Genomic DNA, 21,779 nt, shown 5'->3' with positions numbered 1-21,779 from the left:
AATTTCTTAAATTTCTCCAACTAGCTGAAGACGTGCTTCAGAAGAGAATTACTTTAGAAGGACTGCTCCCCTAGCGCAGCACCAGAGACTTAACTGAGGTATCTGGGCCATCCTGAGGGATTTTAAAAGGGCAGCCCACCATGCTAGGAACTTCCAGGATCTTACTGAGGGTCCTTGTTTCTACTACTTTTCAAGAAAAACCAAGAATTTAACTGTGATAGTTTTGTGATGCATAGTATGTTCAAATTATCAGTTCATTTGTGCTTTTTGCAGCTTTCCTCGCCCAGTGAAGAATACGTGGTTGAACAGGAATGCACCAGCACAAAACAGGGACTCTGTGATTCCTTCTCTTGAAAGTGTGGTCTTTGGCAATAACTACACAAAACAGTTATCAGCAGATGTAAGAATATATCAGTTTAAGATTTTATTTGTACTTTGTTGGACAGTGTGAATTTTATCTTTTCTGCAGAAGTATTACTTGATAAAGTGGTGTGCTAAGTCATATGGGAAATGAGAAAAATTGTTCCAAAAGGCTATGTTACATGCTTCAGGAACACTCAGATGGACATCTCTACCATATTAAGAGTTTAACCTTCTTTTTTAATATATTGCAACCCATTGAAAATCGCAAAAATATGGATGAGGCTTCTGAAAGAGGCAATTTGCTTATCTGTCTTTTTAGTTATTCTGTTAACACTTAATTTATTGTACAAAATAAATATGTGCCTCATCTTTTTTTCCTTTTTTTTTTTTTTAGGGTTGCAGTTTTGTTGTTTCAGAATCTTTCCTCAGCCATGCCTATAATTTCCACTATACGCTTTGTGCCAGTTTGCTGCTTGCTTTCAAAGGGTTACATAGCTATTTCATTATGATAACAAAGGAGCTCCCCTCTTCTCACCGAATTGAATTGGGTATGTTGAATTTAATAAAATGCATCACTTCCCTGTCAATGTTTATTAAGAATAACCTTCTTCTAGACTAAACTGGTATTGATTTCATACATCTTGTATACCTAAAATCTTTTTGCTCAAACTGAGCTGGAATTTAATAACTCGAGAAAAAAATAAAAAAGAAACAAGTATGGTCACGTTACTAATAAAATGAGGGGATAACAGCCTGAATTTATGCAAATATATTTTTTCTTGTTGGTCTTGATTTGCCCTGTTATTTCAAATCACTGTGTTTGGTGGAGAAAGTTAGAGGAACTCTTAATCCAAGCTAGCATGCTGCACTTGTTTGTTTGTTATATGGAAACATTGTATATTTGTATAAAGATTGGAACTCTATAAGCTTGATTTGTGAAGAATATTACAATGAAAACTTACCTGAAAAAAAAAGACCTACAAGAAGAAATTGCTGCTGGCTCAGTTTGTAGCATAACTTTTTAAATAGATTTAGTTACCTAAAAATGAGGAAAAGATCTGAATAGACTAGAACTGTTTCTATAAAACCAAACAGTTAAAATATGCTTTCAGAGAAGCTATTTCTTTAACAAAGTTAAAATTAAACTCTTACAGGACAGCCTCATAGAAAGAAATTTAAGTTCTATGTCAATGAAGACTGCAAAAATACTACATGAAATGTAATGCATGGAAATGTATGTTACATTTCTGTAGAATGCAGGTATATTAGAGCGCCGAGCCTCAACTTGTGAACTAGGAGAGCGGTGAAAGTAAAAAAGGAAAATACATTGGCATTATAAAGGATGATTTAGACTTCTCCTCATCAAGCAATACTTTTTTATTCATGTAAAGTTCTATTGAAATCCAAAAAATAAATCTTTCGGAATTTACACTGAATGTAGACAGCATTTATTGATTTTTGTATTGTTTAATTTTACCAATGTCAAAACTAAGCATTATGAAACAATAAGGTTGGAAATTGAGATACGAAAACTATTGCAAAAATGCGATGTGGTCAATTAGTGATTCCAACAAAGAATGTTTTACTTGTGTATTACAAAATACCAAGCTGTTTTTTAATATTTTTTTTTGAGGGAGGGAGTGCATTACAAATCTGTGCATAGAAAAATACCAGAAACTGAGGCTGTTTCTTTATAGAAGCAAAAATACTGCTATAGTTATGGTGCAAAGAATATTTCTGTGTCAGTTATCCTGATCTCGATATGAAGGGATACACCCTATTAAAGGAATGACTCAACTATTAGTCTTCCTTTTAAGGACAAAATGTGCTTTTTCCCCAAATAGAATCTGTTGGCACTATTGTTCTTGTAAGGACAGGTTTAGACTAAATCTTGATACTTAAATGTTTCAGATAGGACCTTCAATTCCCCAAAAATGTTCCTACAAAATATATATGTAATAGAAAAAAGCTGGCCATTGGATTACATGGTTGGGTTGTATCTTTCAAACCTTACTGAAGTCACCAAAAGCATTCTCATAAGCTTCAGTGGAACTTGAGTCAGACCTTTTGTCATTTCTGTGGGTAATTTAGCTTACCTTTAGGAATGCAAGCTGGAACAGAAATGCTCAAAATAAACGTATGAAGAGAAAATTACTACTTACATTTAACATTCATTGTACATATTCTGCTGACAGTTTGTTTCCTGTGGGGTTTTTTTTGTTATTTTTTAAGTCTCTGCTAGAATTAATTTGTTTTCTTATTTGTAAATCTTTTTTTCATTTATTTGGGTTATTTTGTATATAAATTGATTGGGACAATTGATATAATAAAAAGGACTAATAATGTAAATATTAATTATGCTTCTGTTACTCACCTTTTGCTCCTGAAAAATAACTCTTGCCTAGCATTAACGCTAATTTTTCTAAAACCCACCAACAGTAAAAAAGAAACAAAACAAAAAATCTATGTTTCTGTGATGTCTATAAAGAAATTGAAGCCCTCTGGACTTCACAAAATACATGATTGTCATTTGCATTTTTTTTTAAAGTAAATGAACTGTTTTATAGTGGAGATTTTATGTGTGAAGTTTTAATGAGCATTGCAGAAGAGGATTTCAAGTCCTGTTTAAATCCTAGAATCATCACTTTTTTTGTTTTAAATTAAATTATTATCTCTTTAATTTTGTTTCTTCTGTTTGCTTTGCTGTTGCTCTGTCATATGATTTTAACACAAGACTGATTTTGCAGAAGCATGTGCAGACAACTGTTGGTCTTGATAACTGTAATTGAGCGTTTAAGTATTGTTGGTTTCAGGAAATAAAAAGTGCTAGCTTAATGTATATCACAAGTGATATCTAATCTAGAAACTACACTAAAATTATATGCTTTCATGTACTGATCTAACTGCACTAATTGCTAGGCTAGCAGTAAGCTTTTTTACTAACTTTAAGGCAAATAATAAATCACAGATGAAAAAAGGAGTGTAGTAACTAGTCATGTGTGTGCAATCCCTATAACTAGCCAAGGCCAGCATGCAGGTCCTTTATGAACGCCTTCTCAGAAGAAAATATCCACGAACCCAGAGAGACGCCTACCTAGGTATGTTTTCAAAGCAGGTGATATAACCCCTCAGATTTTTATTAATAAATAAAATATATTATTAATAATATAAAATATTATATTCTTTTTTAAACAGGAACACTATTTTACTGTTCAGCCATAGTGAACGTACGTTGAACTCTGGTGAAGTCCACAGAATTGAGCTACTTATTTCTAGGCTCAATATAGATAATAAAATAAGGAATTATTACTGGTTTTTGGTTTAGTGTTTTTCTACTTTACTAAACAAAAACGATTGAAGAGTTCAGTCAGTTGTCACCATTTAAATAAAACAGCTAAAAAATATAGTTTCATTTAATTCATCACAGACTCAATTTTTTAGATAATTAAAGACCAACACTTTTTCTTCATGAGAAATCTTTCACGTTGTTTCTGGTATCTCAGGGCTTGATTCTTCCAAACAGTACACAAAACGTTCTCAAAGCTTAAGCTGCATTTGTCCGTATCTAAATGGCCAGCTCTCCCTTTGGAGAGTGTCAGTGTTGGCCTGATGCTGAACAAAAGACGACAGTGCTGTGTAAGCACAAGGAAGGTTGTGATGGGAAAAGAATATAATGGCAGTTCAGTCTCATAGTAGGTCACCAGCTTAATCATCTAGAACTGTGTTTTGGTTTTGTTTTAAAAAGAAAACAAGACTATTTTTTAGCAGAGCCAGAAAAATTGCATCAGATGTTTGCTGGGTGAACATTACTGCTGTGGAATGTTACTATTTGATTTCCTTTTGTCTTGTATTTTTGCTATTCTGACTTTTTTTTAATGTAACATTGTAGTTTGGGATTTTCCATAATGATTTTAGACTTCAGGGTTTTAAATGTTGTTCAAAGCTTATTCTCAATTGCAGTGTGACAAACAAGATAAATAATCAGTATTGTGTCTCATAAATAAATCATTTAATTTTCACTAATGACAACATTTGTGTCACCACAAACGCGCTAAAAGTAGTATCATACCTTAAACTGTTTTCATATATTTTCAGAATAATTATCATCAAGCACTGTTTAGCTAAGACGGGTGTGTGTAGTTTCTTTCAAAAACATTCTAAACTTGTTTCTGAGAACTTCATGTATTCGTGCAATTTGCATATTTTCTCAGAACTTTGAGTTGGGTGTGTCAGTTTGTTTGGCATTAAGTTTAAACTTAAGTATAATGGATGCAGTTACTTGAAAATCAATATATACTTATCAAATCTACGTGGTATCATTCAAAGACAAGTTGAGTAAACACACTGTTGCCGTTCTGTAAACCTGTGTTCATTATCCGTATCCTAAATTTATTATTGTGTGTTTCAAGGCAAGTTTTGTTGGTGTATGTTTCCAAGAAACATTGTAGGCTTTTTCTGTAATACTATGTTTCAAAAATGAATTTAAGTATAAATCCTTGTTACAGACAATTTTAGGGTTTATAAATTGTTCCATTGTTACTGGTACTTCATATGTAGAAGGAAATCAAAACATAGTACTAAATTGTTATTTAATTGATCAGATTCCCTTAAGTAGACTAGGAATGATTAACAAGGAAAAACATCTTACATGAAGGAATAAATCTGTTTTCTTTATAAATAAGTCATTCAAGGTTCAGATTCAGTTTATGCTGCCACACCATGGAAGATTGATCTGTTCTTAACATTGAGCTATTGAGAGAAAAATCAATTAAAGAATAATTTCACTTGACTAAAATATAATTCCTCAGACAATTAAAGAATTGTAGTTATATTCATGTAGCTTGCAAATCAAGTAAATAATATACCTGTAGAAAAATTGTCTTGGAATAAGGTATCTCTGGAAAATCTGAGGCAGAAGAGGAATTGTATTACCTTGATTGTTAATGATGACATTGCTGCTGAATAGCTGAGCAGCTCTCAATGGATAATCTGCAAACTGTATAATCTAAATTACAGTATTTTCAAGTATAATTTTGAGTGGAAAATTGGTATCCGTGACAAGGTATCATGATAAATGATTATGATACTCAATTGCAAACCTTTTTTTTATTAATCGCGTTCTGTCCTCAGTCTCAGAAATTACTAAGACATTATTTTAATGTGAGTTTATAATTTACTTGATTTTAAGTTGACTGTGGCACTTAATATGGCTTCAAGTTTTACTTGATGGATTCTTTCTTATGTTTTAAAATTATTGTGTGAGGTAATTAGTTTTACTCTGCAATTTGGAAAGCATGTTTTTCATGGATATGTCCTCTGATCTTTCCAGAAAACATAGATGTAGAAGTTCGTCTTACAGAATTGTGTGAAGAAGTAAAGGTACAGTTTTTTTTCATCTAGTAAATAAGTGAAATAACTGTGAAGTATGGTGATTTCACGTGCTACGTGGGAATAAACTGTTTGTTTCAGTGATAACTTCCTGTATGCGTTTTACCAACACTTATTTTAACTGCTCCTCATTCAAAGAGAAGTTGCTCAACTGACTCCACACCTTAACTATTGATCTGGTGGCTTGGCCTGTCAGTAGTAGCCATGGTAACTTTTGTATACTATGAAACTGAAGATGGCTGAAAAGTGGACTACTTGTATTAAAATCAAATTTGGAATTTTCTGCATTTATAAATTGAATTCTTTGGTTTTGATGGTATCAAATAGCAATGATAGAAGATCAAGCAGTAGGAGTAAGTTGTACAAAAGCCAGTTCTCCAAGTGATCCCCTCATCTGGAAGGATTTGTCCTAATGCTGTCTCCTTCTCCTGTTTTCCCTACATTCTCAAGGAAACACTGTCTACTTCAGATTATTTAGATTTGTCTCCCCAAGTGTGTTCTTAGTCAGAACTAATTTCCTTGTCACAGTGAAGTTTAAAGTACAGGTTTTAAAACTTTTTTGAAAGATTTTCCATGCTTTGCTGCTGAGCGGGCCACCTGCCCAGCTTTTGAAGAACCTTTCAGTACTGTATTAGTAGTATAACTACAAGGAAATGTAATACTGGCTTTAAAAGGATATCATTTGTTTAACGGGAGACAAAGGCAGCGCAGTTAGTTTTCTGTGGGCAACTGATGATCTTACTTTATACGTTAAAAATTTTTTTTACATTTACATATCTTCTGTAAATTCTTTCAGTACCTATGATATTTTGTTTCATTAGTTTCTCCCTTAGCTTGCTAAAGTGTTTATATTTTTTCCTTTTTCTCCTTTCTGTTCTTTTGTGCAGTTCTCATCAAAAGTTCTTCCTCTTATTTCCACTCTTGCATATTAAGCTGGTGTTTCAGTATTTGCAATCCTTTTTTCTCCTTGCTCTTTAATACTGCAGAAGTTCATTCTTTACTATCTTTATGTTTTAAACCCTTTGCCTCAGTGCCTTATGTGCCCACAGTGAGTTTCTGAAAAACTGCATTTTTTTTCTAAAAGGGCAGGGAGCATAAGCCTAGTAGTCTGCAGTTACTGGCATGAAACTAGATCACAGGATTACAGTACACTGTTAAGAAAGAAAAGCTTGTTTTGCACTGAATTTTTTCTCAGTGTGGTGTGGTTCTAGGAATCCTATACTGTAACAGAGGTTCCTGAGCATGTTTAAAGTGTATGAAGATATATAGCACCATATAAATGTTATTGTAAGTTGTGACTGTTCTGAAATGGAGATATCTTTATTAAATTTTTACAATTTTATCGAATTTGGGCTAACATAGCAAGCATCCATTTCCTGTTTTCTGATGGCTGATTCCTGTTCCTTTCAAACATACTATGTTTTTGCATGTTAAAAAATGTAACAGTTGCAACTTAGTTATGGTTGCCAGAAATGGAATTGCTGCTTTAATTTAAGGTCAGGAATCCTAATTCTGAAAGACAAATGGATGATAATTAAAACAACATAAACCAATCTTTTAGTGTTGAAACATAGATTAATTCAATTCTGATACTTAGACAAAAGAGTTCATATTTGGAAGTTACTTTTTAAATTAAAATTCTTACTAAGATAAAGTACTTTTTTTTTTTTTCCTATTATTCTTGTCCCTGTGTTATGGTCTCATCTGTTAATCATGTAAATATATTTTCCTAACTTCAGAAAATGGAAAATCCTGATGAACTGGCAGAACTTATAAATATGAATCTTGCTCAGCTTTGCTCACTTCTAATGGCTCTCTGGGGGCAATTTCTGGAGGTCATTACCTTACAAGAGGAGGTCACAGCATTGCTAGCCCAAGAGCATCACACATTAAGAGTAAGTATTGACTCTGGCTTTAGAAACTCTGGTGTGTTCATACTCTTACTGGGACACATTGTTATGGAAATGTGTATCAAAATGAGACTCTGCGTTCTAATTTTTTTAGTTTTATATGGGAAGGTTAGTTGGAATCATAAAAGACGAGCTGTTGTATTGCATTTGTTAGCTTGTGAATCATGTTGTTAGAGCTTATTCTTGGAATATAATATACGAACTAGGTTATTTATGTTTATGAACCAACTAATCCATTGATCTTTTGAATAAGAAATGCAGTTCAGAAGGCAAATTGCAGTCTGGAATAAGATGTATTTGCGCAGAATGATGTATTTTTCTGCAGGAGCCATGCCTAGTGCCCACCCTGCATTTTACTTCCCTACTGCATTTAGGCTGCCTGCTTACATCATAAAGCAAAGTGTACTTTCCTTCTGAATTAAGAATTTATAACATTCATAAGCTTTGAAAAGTCTCTTAAATGGGATTTTAAAAAGGAAGACATGTATTGGAAATGATCTGGCACGTGAGTATGTGGATATAGATATAAAAATACATATCATGAGTAGCTGCACACATGGTTGATCTGTATATGTGTATATATGGTTGCTGTGGGCCTTATACATGCAAAACCACAGCAATGCTGGTTCCCACAGTGAAATGTTTTCAAATATGAAGTAAAGCATTAGCCTCACTTTCTAATACATATATTTTTCCCTCCAGTCTTTTATGTCCATGCACTTGAAGAAATGTGGCATTTAAAAAGTTTTCAGAGAGTAAGATTCATTAAAACAAAACCAAATAAACAATGACAGCCACCACCCCTACTGGTCAAACACACAGCTTGATCTTCAGCTGACCTGGCATCTTTACTGTCTGACATCACAATCTGTGCATTTGACTAACACACATTATAAATAGGTCATTTTAAGAGATTATCTGGGGGCGCTTCTTGTACAACCATTTGCAGAGAGCTTGTTAGAAGGTCTGGTTAATGAGAATACACATTATCAATGCTCTGTGATTGTCACAATCCAAAATAAAGTCTATTTTAAGGCTTTATTTCTCAGAGATTTGATTTGTCTCCCCAGCATTTCCGTCACTTATATCAAAACCCTCTCTGTTTTGGTTCTGGAGGGGAAACTGATTATGAAGGATACTTGGACTGTGGTCTCACATACAGACTTGATAAAGGACATTGTTTAATGAGGGAATCATGGTTGTGGAAATGGGCTATGCTGGAGAACAAATGGAATCTTTCAGAAAGAGCACCAGGCTTATTTGTTAGACATGCTAGCCATAAGAAAGTGTGAGCATTTTACTGGCTATCTGAGCACCACATCGTATTTAATTTTTGCTATTTTAATAAGAAAAAAACAAATTATTCTTTAATAAAAGCTGTAGAAATATGCTTTTCTGGAGGTATGAATCCACACTTACAGCATAGTGATGTGGAGATGAAGGCTCTTAGGTGTAGCTTGCTAGTGAGGGACACTGAGTCTATAAAACTTACAAGCTTTCTAAGTTGAGCTTAGAAGTGGTCCTTGTTATAACTGAAGAAGTTGAGCTTATTTTATTTTTTAAATAAAGAAGTGGCTAATTGCTATTTCTTACTGAGTTCTCAAGTTACTGGATACTACATTATCTACCCAAACATCAGACTGAAAAAGAGATGCAGGACATGGGTAATCTTAAACTTACCTTTTTATTTAGAGCCTGGTAGCATAGAGCAAGCAGCCTGACTCTAAAATTCAAATAGGAAATTCTACCTGAGCCAACTTACAGAAAACCAGCAATGTGTTGTTACTTAATTTTACAAGGACTAATTTGCAAATGTGACTAATTTGCAAATGTGACACTTGTTATGTGAAGAGCTTCTGTGAATACTTTGCAAATATATGTAATTAAAATATACGTAAAAAGACATAGCTTCCCACGTGTCAGTAGAGCAGGAGCCAGTGATCCATAAAGTCAGTAAACCTTTAAATTTAGAAGAGGCGGTAAATTTGAGTCTTAACATTTTTAAGAACATGTTTGACTGTTGATTTTTTTGATCCTGTTTTGCAGTGCTTAGTATAATAATTTGTAATTTGTATTAATAATCTGCTGAGAATTTATATTCTGAGGGTTTGTATAAACTTTTGGGAAATGTGCAATGATCATGTTTCACTAGAGGCGTTATATGCACGTGTCTAATGCTTTCTGGTTAGTGAATTTAGTTGAGATTTGACTAATTCTCCTCTTAAGAGAGTATCTCTGTTCTGGAATAAGTTTTTTGTACTATACAAAATTCTGTCCTCCTAAATAATCCCTGTTATTTTGGAAATTGATACTCTGCTGTGTTTTCTGCTGGATGCTAAATCTCTTTTAATTTTACCTTTTCATCTTGCAGTATTTACAGACTCTACCCTCCACAGGAAATTTCTCCCTGGGAAAGTTTAGTATTAATCTAAAATGAATGAACCCTTTAAGGGAATCATTCATCTGATTGGTTTAAATATTTGTATTAAAATACACCCTAGAAATGCCTGTCATCTGTATTTGGTCAAATGTCATTCACCCTCTTCGCACAGATGCTTGTAAAACAGGTATTTCTGATGAAGTGTTGTTAGAAAACAAGGTTATAATAAAATATATTTTAAGTACTTAAAATTATTATTTTAATCATTTTACTTATTTTTACTTATTTTACTTGCATATACTATTTTCAAATACTTTGAGTATTAAGCACTACATTAAAAAATCAGGAACAGTTTAGGTATACTAGTACATCCATCAACTCCATTATCACACACTGATAAGATTTACACTGCATTTTATTGAAAAAACTGCTCAGAGTATGTTATTTTATATTACAAAAAAATTGCACACTAAATTAGTTCACCTGTTTGTTCCATAGTGACATCTTCTGGTAGGTCTGAACACGCTCTTCCAAAGTTATTTCTTTCAGTTTTGTTAGTCCTAAAATAATGAGAACTGAAAACTAAGAATCTCAGAGTGCTGCTCATAAATTCGCGGGGACTCGGTATATATTCCACAGCAGTTCTTCTATCTGATTTTTCCTCCTCTTCTGTTTACATTGGGAGGACCGCAAAAACCATAGTTTTGGGAAGTCTATAGGGACTTGGCGGTAGCTGATACAATTTCCTCCTGCAAAGTCATCGTGGAGTCAGCCCAAGCTGGTAGTGCCTGAGTCACTCACACCAGCTGGTAGTCGTTCTGGTTCTGCAGAGCCTGGTTAACAGCATCCTAGCAAATGCCTCAGTCCTTCCATAAGTTAAGCAATGATTAAGCATAATAAACTAGCGTTGGTTTGGTTTTTTTTCTCTCTTTAATATTGAATTGTGTTGGTTTTCTGAGCTTGACTTCAACTAGTTTTATACCATTGCTATCGTACTAGCTGTCTCATAAGAGCTGTCTGGAGCTGGTAATCGAATTTTCTTCAAAAGCTGGAATTACTTACACAATTACAAATGGGATTTATTGCAAGCAAAAAACATCCTTTCTTTTCTGTTGGAGATAATACCAGAATTCTAAAGATCTGGTTTCCATATAACTCCAGTTACTTTACGTGGTAAAGTGATTGCTCGCATCTAAAGTCAAATCCATCTTACCTGCCTCCTGGGAAACAGCTTTATGCTCTTTTCCTGGCTTGAACCACAGACATCTACAAATTGGGCAATATTTCTGTTATTATTTTTTTTCCTATTACATGACTAAATCTTTATTTAATTTTTAAATTGCTTGGCTTGGAATGATGACCAGTCCAGTCTTTGTGTCAGTTGCTCTAAAATCTATGTTTTAAACAGGTAAAATTGTTTTTAAGTCTATTGTATAGCTATCTTCTCTCTTTCTGGGTGAAAGCTTGGGGATTAGCTCTGACAAAACCATCTGTTAGGAAGGTAGATGTCTGTTTAGAAAAACCAGCTGGGGAGATGCAGCGGAATACTTAGGAACACCGATTCTGATCCCGCGTGTATGCATAAACTCCTGACATAATTTCAGAAGGAAAGCAGATACATTTTATGTGCGTGTGTGTGTGTATGGTCACTGCTGTGAGTAGAAGTTGCATTTACAAGAAAGTATCAAATTTAGTGTTTGGGTTTTTTTCACTCCAAAACATTTTCCATGACTATTCACAGATGATGTTATCACTGAGATTAATTTCATATAACGCAGTATGGGACAGGACCTTCAGCTTCTAGTGCTGGTTAGAGCTTGGGGGTTTAATGTTTGTGGTTTGGAGTTTGGTTTTTTTTTTTTTCTTTCTTGAGTACCTCGGAGCAATTTTTTCCCAGTTTTTCTTTTATTAAAAGGAAAAGAGGAGAAAGTAGAAGCTACAGAATGTAAAACTTCATCCGAACGATACTCTTCAAAAGTATACTGGGCAGTGTATCAGAAGGGAAAACTAACTCCCCACCAAGTGTGGATCTCTGAACAAACGCTAACATGGTCCTGAAAGTCTGATCTTTGCTAGTTATCGCACAGGATTTTCCTAGTGCCAGGTCTGTGCTGAAGGCAGATGTAGGTGCTGCCTGCAGCTCTGAGTGAAGGACCTGAGGGAACTGAACTCGTTCTTACACCACCTCCACCAGATCCACTGCAAACTCTCACGGTCTGTTTGGGAAAGTAGATAACTTAAGAGGAAGACCTAGAGTGTATTGAGGAAATAAAGGAGTAAGGGGCCAGGAAGTGGTTGGTGAATAAATGATCGAGTAGACTAGCCACATATGTGTTCTCTAAGTGAGACAGAAATTTTGTTTTAATTGATATAAGCAAATTGATGTTTATACCCAAGTTAATGCACAAGCAGTTGCCAACAGCCACTGTACAGCACATTCTCTTTTTCGTATGTCGTTACAACAAACAAGATGCTGTCATACTGCATTGAATTGCTTTTTTTTGAGGCCTGTAATTGGGCAGTAGCAAAAATAAAAGTTTTAAAAATGCATCTAGATTGAATTAATATTTTTGTGTGATGTTGGAAATGTCAGAATTCTCATTTTGCAAAACCTTAGCTTTGGGGTTTCTAGATACTGCATTTTCTATACAGTGATTGTTCTTATTTGTAGTAAATTACTGTATTATTCACACTTTCTATTTGCGCACTATGTATCTGATGATAAAATAATATGCTCCCCTTTGTTATAAAATACTGTTTTGGTATTGTATGGTTTATTGACTTCAGGCATACAATTAAGTCTTGAATACCGTGCTTGTAATTAGCATACATTTTGTTATTGTCTTCATCATTTGCAGCTGAAATCTTTACAAACAAAAGGCTTTTTTTGCACAATAGTTTATTGTGGGCCAGAGGGTATTCATGGAAAGTTTGAAATGCGTACTTCTCTGTATTTTCAGATTGCAGAATATCTAACACGTTTCTACTTCTGAAGCTAATCCTCCAGCACATTCAGAAGTGCCCATCAGACAGTCATTTCCTTTGTTCTAATTGACATTTCTCTTAATATTTTTGTGTTTTTGTTTCATGTGAGCCTGATTTGGATTACTGATTTCTTGGTAATCAAGTTTTCAGCAGGCAGTTGAATCTAATATAATTCCCCTCAGTAACTGTATATAATACGTACAAGTTAGTAACATTGCTGTGTAGGAATACTGCTGGGTTTTCAGAAATTGTATGTGATGTAAAATAAGCTCTAACTTTATTTGGATCTTGCAGGTGCGCAGATTTGCAGAAGCATTCTTTTGTCTTGAACATCCTAGGCAAGCTGCCCTTGCCTATCAAGAACTACAGTGAGTAGCCTTTTGAAGCGCACAGGATGTAGCATGCAGTACTACTATTCTGTAGCCTGTGTTGTGTAGAAGTACTGTCTTGCAAAAATACTTACATAACTAGTTCAAGAGAAACTTACCTTCTAAATATAGACCTTAAGTTTTTTAATGAAAGTTATATAAGAAGTTATTAAATAACTGTTAAAGCTGTTAAATAACTAATTAGTAGAAAAGCTTCTACTTAAGTGAATTAAACTACTGCTAATTTCTGTTAATGTAAAAATAAATAGTTCTATTTTTTTCATGTAGAACTCCTTTTTTTTCCAGTGCTCAAAGTCATCTACAGATGTGTGCAGCTATCAAAAACACTTCCTTCTGCAGTTCTCTTCCACCCCTCCCCATTGAATGCAGTGAACTAGATGGAGATATGAACTCCTTGCCTATAATCTTTGAAGATCGGTATTTAGATTCAATTACTGAAGGTAAACACACCCCACAGTGCAGTTTTCTTTTTAAAGAAAAGAGCAAAAATTATGTAAAACCTGAGTATTTTTCTTTACGTTTCTTCCTGGCTTTAAAAAAGTACACTTATTTGCTAAGAAATGTTTTTTAGTTTGAGTTTTTAGGATGTGTAAAGTTCTGTAATTACTTTTTTAGTAGTTGTATAGCTTCAGTTACCTGCATAATCTTGTTGTAAACAATCCTTTTTCTTACTGTTTTTTTTTCCCCTTCTTTTTTTGGTGAAAGATCTGGATGTACCCTGGTTGGTAGTTCAGAGTCTTCCAAGGTCAGACTCCAATAAACTGGATAAATTTGAAGCTGAAGAAGGTTTTGTAGCTGGTTTTACTAGTCCAGAACTGAAAATAAGACCTGCAGCTGCCTCCAACCTTTGGCATTCAGAAAGTGAAAAGACGCTAACAAAAACTTTGAAAGGGAAAAATGAAGATGCAAATAAATCCAAAGTTAAGGTTACTAAGCTCATGAAAACAATGAAACCTGAAAATACAAAAAAAGTCGTAAAACAAAACTCTAAGGACTCTGTGGTCTTAGTAGGCTACAAATGTTTGAAAGGTGCAGCACTGGACGATGCTTCTAGAAGCTCAGAAGGCAGGTCTTCATGCAATGCTAACGAAGGGCTGGACCCTGCATTAGGTGGATTTCCTTGTGATACAAAATCCTGTACCAGGCAAATAAGTCAAAGAGAACTTCAGTTTTTGCCATCTGGAACTGAGGAAAAGACTGCCAAGATTGAAGGTGTCCAACCAGGTCCAGGTAGTCCTGTGCACTGTGAAAATATGGCTATTTTTAGTAGACTCACTATCTCCCAGACAGATTCTGGAACTATACAAGCAGATAGTTCTCTACAACCCAGAGGTACACCTGAAGGTTGTCCCGGAGGTCAGCCAGCTTCCTCAGGAGTCAGGACAATTGAGGTCAAACCAAGTAATAAGAATCCCTATGAAGGGGAGAAAGTAACTGTTCATATTGGATCATGGGCCGAGTTTCCACAAGATGGAGCGCAAGGAGAGAATTTGCAGACACCCAATATTCAGTCTTCGGAATCTGGAAATAAATTGAATTCAGGAGAACAGGAACCAGTGCTTGAAAAGGAAGATGCCCAGGAACGAATCTTCCGACATACCAGTGACATCTTGACAAAAATGAAAAGTAATCAGCCTACTTTTTCTGCAAAAGAAAATCAACTTTCTGCAAGCGGAGACATGACTAAATTACCAGATGTTAGCGTGACATACGCCTCCTCTAGGTTTTCAGATTCAGGTGTAGAAAGCGAACCAAGTTCTTTTGCAACTCACCCCAACCCTGATCAGGTTTTTGAAAATGCACAAGGGCAAAGTGCATACAATGGTGAGAGAGTACTTCCTCAGCTTTTACTAAAACCGGACTGTGCTATAAAAAATGCAATAGAAAGCCATTGCACTGAGAGTACCAGCGCTGTAAGTGAAATACAGTCATCCCTGACATCCATAAATTCTCTGCCTTCAGATGATGATGAACTGTCACCTGATGAGAATTCAAAGATATCTATTGTACCTGAATGCCAGCTAAGTGACAGTAAAACGGTATTGGATCTTGGAGCAATTGACTTGCCAAAATGTGATGACAGTAAAAAATCAAACACTGATTTGCAGCAACAGTGTGTTGTATTTTCAGGGCACTCGGATAACAAAACTCTGTCTATACATTCCTCGCTCTCAGGAACAAAAGATCTTTTACACTTAGTTGTTTCAGATGAGGATACGTCTACTGATGTGAAAAGTTACAGCCAACAGGCGGACATTGGCACAACCTGCAAGGAATCTCAGGACCATGAAAGGCATCTTAACACTACAGAAGAAACAGTTAAATTGCGTTTGGCAATTACTTGCATGGGCGAGCCATCTGTGGTTTCAGGTTCTTCATCTGCAAATACAGTGTATGAGGTTGAAAAAACAAATGAAGGAAAACTTAACGAGCCTTTAGAACTAAAGGAGACAACTGAAGAACTGTCAGCAGCTAAATGTGAAACTGGTACAGATAATCCTTCTCCAACCAGTAGTACTGACATGGTAAAGCAAGGGCTTGTCGAAAACTATTTTGGCTCTCGAAGCAGCACAGATATTTCAGATATTTGGCCTGTGGACAACAGCAATCCTGTTAGCCCTCAAAAGGAAACATATGAAAAACAAATCATTTGCTCTTCCCAGCAAGATGAGGAAGAGGAGGAGGATCAGGAAATGATTGAAAATGGGTATTATGAAGAAACAGACTATAGTATATTAGATGGGGCTTCCAGTGCTGACCAGGATCATGGCTCAGCAGAAGAGAGAGCCCTGAGATCTGAAAGGATTGACAGCGGGCATCTGAGAGACGGAATGTCTGTGCCTCCTGTCTGTACTCCTGGTTGTCTGTCTTTTCCTTCTTCCCTGAGAGACTCTCCTTGCAATGTTATCTGTTCTTCAAGGACTAAATCTGATGCAATTACACAACAGCCAGGCAGCACATCCTACGGCACAGCTTCATCTGTTTCCTGGTATGAAAGCTCCCCAAAACCTCAAATGTTAGCGTAAGTGACTGTTTTAAAACAAAGTTCTTTACTTTTAGAAATTATATTAATATAGTATAAAAGGGGAGAAGAAGCATGGCTAGGTTCTAGAGTGCCCCCAGGACTGTGGCTTGTGGATTCTGCACGCTCAAGTAACATCATGTTTTAGATGTTCAGACAGAAAGTGTGTTAGCACTGGGTTCCTTCTATCAGTTATCTTGTAGTTTCATGTGGTTTGACAAAATTCAAGCAAAACACTTTTTCTTTCTTGTGTCTCTACTATGTTCTTTTTTTTTAAAATAATCATTTGGCTGAAAAGTGATGTCATAATGCCTACTGAGCATAAAAACGGTGGTTTATGAAATGGAAGCTATTAAAATAGCAAGCATAGGAAAATATGCTTTGAATTTAAAAACATAAACCCAAAAACATTCTGTAACTGGTTGCCCATCTAATTAGTTAAGTGAAGCAAATGTGCAATGCTAGCCAAGGTGATGGCTTTATTTTTCAGTCTTAACTTCAAATATCCAAAACATAACACCTCGGAGACCACAGTGCTCTAAATTACACTGCAATTTGGATACTAGAAAGCCAAATTCAGGGGAACATCAGGGATCACAGATTGCACCTCCTCTTGCTATAAACATAGGAGTTTCCCTGATAACCCCCTGCTGCTACCTGAGCATGGGAAGCAGCAGCTTAGTGTGTTGTATTGGAAGTAAAACGTTGCTGTCAGAAAGAAGCAGCTTAGAAGAGAGGTAGAAACAAGGAGAATGCTAAGTATGCAGAAGAGATGAAAGACCGGATAGTTTGTGGTAAGCAGCTGAGAACACGAGGAAGGATTGAGCAGTAGTGGAGGAAAACAGGTTAGAAGTGGACAGAAAAGTAGCTTATGAAATACTGGAGAGTGGGCACTGGTGCAGAAGGGGAGGGATGAAAAGCAGAGACTATTTAGGGTGTTCTGTAACATTAAAAGAAAGAGGGAGCTCAGAGTAAAATCAAGGCCTTGGCCTTGGGGAAAGCAGAGTCTCCTGGAGCATGAGAGGGCACGATCTCCTCCATAGAGAATCAACCTTGGTACATTCAGTTCAGAAAACATGCCTTGAGTACAAACTAAGTAACTTCTGCGGCAGAGTGATAAGACCAACTGCCTGCAGTGGTTTCTGTTTAGGCTGACTTCATTGAGGCTTGCTCTTGCCAGTGAGTGAGAAATGAGCTAAAGATAAAACTGGGAAAACAGAGAACAAAAGTAGAATGGGAGGAAAACAGTGAGCAGGCGGAAGAGGATGGGGCACAGCATGACGCTGTGAGGGATCACACAGAACAGACAGATTAAGGAGGGAAAGAAGCATAAGGAAGCATAAAATCAAAGTGCTGCAGGGAAACTGATATGCAATTAATTAGGTAGGAAGGTCATATGCAGAAAAACTAAGGGAAGGGGAAGAAAAGGAGGAACACAAGGAACTCTTAGCATGTGGGGAGCTCAGCTACTAGAAACCGTATAGTGTATGCCTTCGTAATAATATGTAAAAGATCAGAGGTCTGGATCTGGTGGCTTCTGAAGACTTGCTGGTGAACAATTACAGCACTGGCTCCAGCTCTCTGCTGACCTAGGAAACAGGTTTTAAGTTTGGCAATAATTATCAAAAGTCAGTGGAAATCTTTACCTTGATTTCTGATTGGTTGTAATTCCTGTAATTTTGTTACTGCATTTAAACAAAGCTGTTGCTTGATCAAGACCAGAACTAACCCAGAATCTTCAGTGGTTTCATAAATACTTCAGAGTTTGCAGAGATGCTCAAAGGAGAGAAGAGAGCAGAGCTTGGGGTATGGATTTTACTACAGAAGAAAAGGGGTTGTAGGAATCTGTAATAAACTGGCTTGTTTTGTGAAGATAGTGATTTGATAAATATATTTTCCTTTTTATCGATTACATAGAAGACAAAGTAAATACAGTAGAAAACTGTATGCTAGGAGACCCTACGTTTATCTGGCAATAGTAAATGTTTTATCATAAATATGTTTTCATTTCAGTTTCCTGCAGGCTAAAGAAGAATTGAAGCAACTTAAACTTCCTGGATTTATGTACAGTGATGTTTTCAAACTGGCTTCTTCAATACCTTATTTCAGTATGGAAGAGGATGATTGTTCAGAAGAAGGAATACATCTTATAGTCTGTGTCCACGGCCTAGATGGTATGCTGGGAAATGGGATACTGAGCGAGAGAGCAGTTCACATGACCGGTCAGGATTAGCTTTTGTCATTTGAACTCTGAACTGAATGCTTCTGAAATTGGTTCACTGGAGGAAATGGGAATCTGACATACTGCTACACTTGACAGTGTATTCCACAGAATTGCTTAAGTTAAGAACTTCATGTAATATTGTCTTTAGTAAAACTTTCATGCACATAAACCCATTTTATGCCACAGTTCACATTAGATACATCTTCCAGTTTTTTATGTCAGACGGGTATTTGTCCGTATGGTGGTAATAGAATGGAGTTACTAACAAAACAGTTTTGTTTATAATTTGTAATGTTACATTGTCAAGGAAAATAAAATACATGTATCTTGATAGGAAAAAAAATAGTATATGAAAGATGCAATCAAGGGTTTATAAGTGTTTATATTTTAAAAGATTAGATTACTGAATCACAGAATGGTTGCGGTTGGAAGGGATCTCTGGAGATTGTCTAGTCCGACTCCCTGCTCAAAGCAGTGTCACCTACAGCAGATTGCCCAGGACCCAACCCAGTTGGGTTTTTGAGTATTTCCAAGGACAGAGACTCAACTCTAATAGACATGAGCGAATCTCTTGCTAATTGAAAGAAGGATTGGAAAGTTTAAATAGTTTGAATATATTCTGCTGCTTTTAGTTCAAAGCATATGTGCATGTTAAGAAATAATATCCCTTCTAGTTAAGATATTCATAGCTTTCTACTATCAGTGCTTTTGTCTTTTTTTTGAGAAGCTTCTTAAATTAACAATGTAAGGAAATACAAGAGGGCAACAGATAGAATATTGGATTGGACCAACATTGCACAGCCTTCTTGTTCATTTTCCAAATTCCCAAGTTAAAAAAAAAAATTAATAAAATAACAGAATAGCTTTTTACTTCCTCTTGGCAGAAAGCATCCTTTGTTAAGCACTTTTAAAACAGGACTCAAGTGCTACGGATGCCTAAAATTGACACAAAAGTTAACGTGGCCAAAAAACCTGTTGTTAAAAACCCATGTCTTTGGAGCATTAGAAAAATCCATATAGTTAGAATTTTCTTATGAAATGGTGACTTCATACAAGTTCTTTCCTGTTAATAACGGATGTAAATAAAAATCTTGTTTTTTAATTAAGGCAGAAAGGGTACACTTTCTCCAAAAGCAGAAATGGTCATTGATGTAGAGAAATCTTCAGCTGCCAGTTAAACTAGCATTTGTAGTCTTGGGTACCGGTTTAATTGTATCTTTATCATCTGACAGGCCACTCTGCCTTTTTATTCCATGAAAATGTTTACGACTTACCCTTATTCCTTGCTCCTTCACTGAGTTCTTTAAGCTAGCTCTGAGTTCTTTAATTGACTTTTATTGAAGTTAATTAGGTTTTCAAGAATGTAATGTTCACAGTGCTGTGTATCTGTTGGATGCTAAGACAAAATCAAACATGACTTCCTAAATCCTTGCTTTTTTAAAACAGTGTCTGCGTTGAATGTCATGTTTATAGACGGTTTTGTCACTGCATTTGGCATTACAGTTTATCTTCCCGAGTCTTACTGAATTTTAATTAGGGCTGAGAATATCATTAGCTGTGTTTAAATATAAAGTTGTGCCATAAGTTCATTTCGGTATTCTAAGCGCTTTTATTGCAAATTAACTTCACAGTATCTAACTCTTGATTGTTTTTCCTTTTAAGGTAACAGCGCAGATCTAAGATTAGTGAAGACATACATTGAGCTAGGGCTGCCCGGAGGGAGAATAGATTTTCTTATGTCCGAAAGGAATCAGGTATTTGCCAACAAAAAAAGAATTTTTTGTAAAGCAATAAACAGTTTGCATCTTTAGATATGTTTATTTAATGGCACTATCGTGTTGCAGTTTACCACTTTCTGTATATTTTTATTGTATTCCATGTTTTGATCTATGGCTTGTGTTAAAGTAATTACAAAACGCAGTATCATATTGAAGGTAAATATATAAGGAGTAACGTTTGTTGCTGCCATTTTGTTCTGTGTACTGATACCTCCTAAGTTCTCACCATAATCAGTTAAGGTTGTAGATAAAATACCCTCGACATTAATGGTGAAAATGGTGATAGTAAAAAATGGTGTGGCAAGAAAGGAGACGTGTTATTTCACGGGATCTGAGAAATACAAAATACCCGTCTCTTGTTCCATTGTCAGTGTACTGTAAGATCCACATCATGACACTGAATCAATATCAAATTACCTCTTGTGTTAAACTTTTGCGAATTGTACGTTTTTCAGATGAAGTAAACTTGACAAAGCACAGAAGACCAATTTTTACTTTTTTGTGTGTCTTACATATTGTATTGGACGTACTTCAGGGATGAATTAGAACAAAGAGTCTCTTCAATGGGTCAAACAAAAGGTCCATTTAGTGCAATAGCGTTTTTCTGGCGATAGCTGCGGCAATGCTTTGCGAAACAGGCTGGACAGGCATCAAGCCCTGCTTTCTCTTCTCTAGCCCTATAGTCTTTGGCAGTCAGCAGTTCTGAAACTTTCTGATTTGGGAATTCCATTGAGACCACTGAGCCTAACAACTGCTGACGGACTTTTCTCCTTCATGTTGGCTGATACTTTTTGAATATTTTTACTGCCAGTTTCCACAGGATACAGTTGAGATTAATTCTATGGTTTGTATACATTACTAATGCAGTTGCAAACAAGGAAATATAAACAAATTTGCCTACAGCTTATTTTGGGGGAAAAAAAAAAAAAAAGTCAATAGTCGTTCCTCATTTTCCTCTTCAGTCAATTAAGTATTTTATAAACAAGTATCATTTCTCCCTCAGGAGACAACTGAAGAGACTTAGTCCATTCAGTATTTCTCAGGATCACTTGTGAAGCAGTTTCTGGTCATCCACGATATCTTCCCCTGACACTTTCAAACTTCTTGTCATTTAAAAAAGGATGATCAGAACTAGACTGGGCATTTAAGATGCCTGTGCACTATGGACTTACAAAGTGCTATGTTGATATTTTCTGTTCTTTCCTTGCTTTTCTAACATATCTGATTACGTAGAACACAAATGTGTAGATTATTGTTTGCATATACGTTTAGGGCTGGTTTTCCCTACGTAACATTGTTTTGCATTTCTTGCCATTTTATCACCCAGGCATGCAATACTA

At 35.6% G+C, this 21,779-nt stretch overlaps 1 protein-coding gene across 5 annotated transcripts in view; it reads left to right on the top strand.

The window, feature by feature from the left end:
• Positions 1-21,779, top strand: part of FAM135A (family with sequence similarity 135 member A) — a 97,636-nt gene that overhangs the window by 56,308 nt on the left and 19,549 nt on the right. For 3 of the 5 annotated variants that reach the window (XR_010070435.1, XM_063330237.1, XM_063330240.1), the window contains exons 8-17: positions 274-400; positions 758-911; positions 3,384-3,461; positions 5,693-5,742; positions 7,491-7,646; positions 13,321-13,394; positions 13,701-13,855; positions 14,121-16,437; positions 18,451-18,611; positions 20,324-20,415. Coding sequence is in view for 4 of the 5 variants with exons in the window: in XM_063330237.1 (XP_063186307.1) it covers positions 274-400; positions 758-911; positions 3,384-3,461; positions 5,693-5,742; positions 7,491-7,646; positions 13,321-13,394; positions 13,701-13,855; positions 14,121-16,437; positions 18,451-18,611; positions 20,324-20,415 (3,364 nt within the window). In the remaining variant the exon portion in view is untranslated. The remainder of the gene's footprint in view (positions 1-273; positions 401-757; positions 912-3,383; positions 3,462-5,692; positions 5,743-7,490; positions 7,647-13,320; positions 13,395-13,700; positions 13,856-14,120; positions 16,438-18,450; positions 18,612-20,323; positions 20,416-21,779) is intronic. The other 2 variants (XM_063330238.1, XM_063330239.1) reach the window with 2 other exon arrangements.

This window comes from Chroicocephalus ridibundus, chromosome 3, assembly GCF_963924245.1.
Source record: "Chroicocephalus ridibundus chromosome 3, bChrRid1.1, whole genome shotgun sequence".
Classification (NCBI taxonomy): domain Eukaryota; kingdom Metazoa; phylum Chordata; class Aves; order Charadriiformes; family Laridae; genus Chroicocephalus; species Chroicocephalus ridibundus.
Note: the sequence above shows the minus strand (reverse complement) of the source record. Positions and strands in the feature narration are given on the sequence as shown.